At 37.2% G+C, this 1,954-nt stretch overlaps 1 protein-coding gene across 1 annotated transcript in view; it reads left to right on the forward strand.

Annotated features, from left to right (window-relative positions):
• LOC106473094 (N-acetylglucosamine-1-phosphotransferase subunits alpha/beta-like) overlaps positions 1–1,660 on the forward strand; it is a gene marked incomplete at its 3' end in the record, with an annotated part of 56,937 nt that extends 55,277 nt beyond the window's left edge. Inside the window, exon 6 of the mRNA XM_013933774.2 lies at positions 1,655–1,660. Coding sequence (XP_013789228.2) covers positions 1,655–1,660 — 6 coding nt within the window. The remainder of the gene's footprint in view (positions 1–1,654) is intronic.
• Between the last annotated feature and the right edge of the window lie 294 nt (positions 1,661–1,954).

The raw sequence follows: 1,954 nt of genomic DNA on the forward strand, positions 1-1,954 counted from the left end.
GCCTTTTAAGACGGGTGCTTGTTGCAAACGTATTTCATCTGACCAATCTACCAAGGCTCCTATCTTCATGTTGGGTTGTTACAGATGGTTGACCAGATCGAGGACGGTCCTTAACATTCTGGGTGGCAACATGTTTTCTGACCAAACGGCTGATCACTGTGTAATGATAGCCAAGCATGGCAAACACAACAAATTTAGAATATAGTTTTAGCAGGCAATAGACATTGCCTCAAAATACATTCTGAATGGTTCTCAGGCTGATGGCACTGAACTTAGGAATGTGACTACAGATTATTATTTTACTTCACTTGGATTGGTGAAAGAAATAAAAAAGCAGCCTTGTTGGAACAAATCAAGGAGAGAGCTTCCATCATCCACACTAAACTTATAGCCAGAGCTGTACACTAGCACAATTTTGAAACACAGTCACCTTGCTACACTGACTGTTTACACCTTGTTACACTGACTCTGTTTGCACCTTGCTACACTGGCTGTTTACACCTTGCTACACTGACTCTGTTTACACCTTGCTACACTGACTCTGTTTACACCTTGTTACACTGGCTGTTTACACCTCACTACACTGACTGTTTACACCTTGCTACACTGACTGTTTACACCTCGCTACACTGACTGTTTACACCTCGCTACACTGACTTTTTACAAGTGCAAGCCAAGGAAGAATGTTTGCAGTCTTAGCTCTCTTCACATGTCAGTTGGTATTGACACTACTGAGAAGAAAAACCAGAAACTGTGCAACCAGAGAAAATATGAAGTGGATGTTGCAGACCAGATAGCACATCAGTACTCAGTAAAAGCTGGTTCTTGTTGGTGGCCAGTTGTTGTATTTTACAATGCCCTGGACCTGTCAGTCATCAATTCTTTTGTTTTGTATAAGGAAAGTATAAGTAGGAGGGATTTCATCTTGAAGCTAGCCTCACAGCTATGAGCAAAAACATGTTTGAGAAAACTGCAAAGCACCAAGCATCTCAGCCTGAATCCAGTGCTGTATCCAGTAAAACACGTATAAGAAAACAATGTAACAAAAACAGAACTTTAGATAATAAATGTGCCCTGTGTGAATGACTTGTGTGTGGTAAATACACAGTGAAAGTTGAAGAGTGTTCCCCTGCATGGATTGTGCCACTTAGGCTAGTTTATAATGGGATACACATAATTTTCTTCACAGTTGTTTTACAAACATATGCTGTTTAGAATAGTTTACCTACTATTTTGTATTTGAAGTTTTGTGTATATACATATAGCTGTTTACTAACTTGTTTCTTTTGATGTTTATTTCATTATAGTATTTAAATTACTGTTGTTTTTGTTTTTACAATTATTAATTTTAATGCAGTTGTTACGACAGCAGAAGTCACGCGACACTGGGAGCATGCACTGGAGTTCTAGAAAGATCAAGTAACTTGTTGAACGTCCTAGAGTTTGCTAGATACTCCTTCTACTTTACATATATAAGACCGGCAAAAAGTGACGATATAGATAGATACATAGAGATAAATAATTGCAGACAGACAGAGATGGACAATTGAGTCAAGCACGGTAGTAAGTAAAGTGCCTGAATTGTTCGTTGTGAATTATAGCATGTGTTTGAGTTAAAACACATGGAAACAGTTAAAACACTGTGGAAATTAAGTGTATTGCAATATTGTATTGAGAAATAATAAACTAGTTTTATTTAAGAAAGGACTTGTATTGTTCAAGTTTCATCTGAAAGAAATTATACAGGAAATTAACAAACGACCAGAGACGTAACACAGTGTTTCAGATGTAATTACATTTGATAAAACCTTTGAGTTGTATCCTGTCAGGGTTTTTGTATATGAGTTGTGGATACTTTCCAGTAGGTGTCTCTGACTTGTGGGCAATAAATTTGAATAATAAACAGACAGCACACAATCCACTTGTTTTAAAATAATACATTCAAAACAAGTCA

The sequence above is a fragment of the Limulus polyphemus genome, unplaced genomic scaffold (genome assembly GCF_000517525.1).
Source record: "Limulus polyphemus unplaced genomic scaffold, Limulus_polyphemus-2.1.2 Scaffold5878, whole genome shotgun sequence".
NCBI lineage: Eukaryota > Metazoa > Arthropoda > Merostomata > Xiphosura > Limulidae > Limulus > Limulus polyphemus.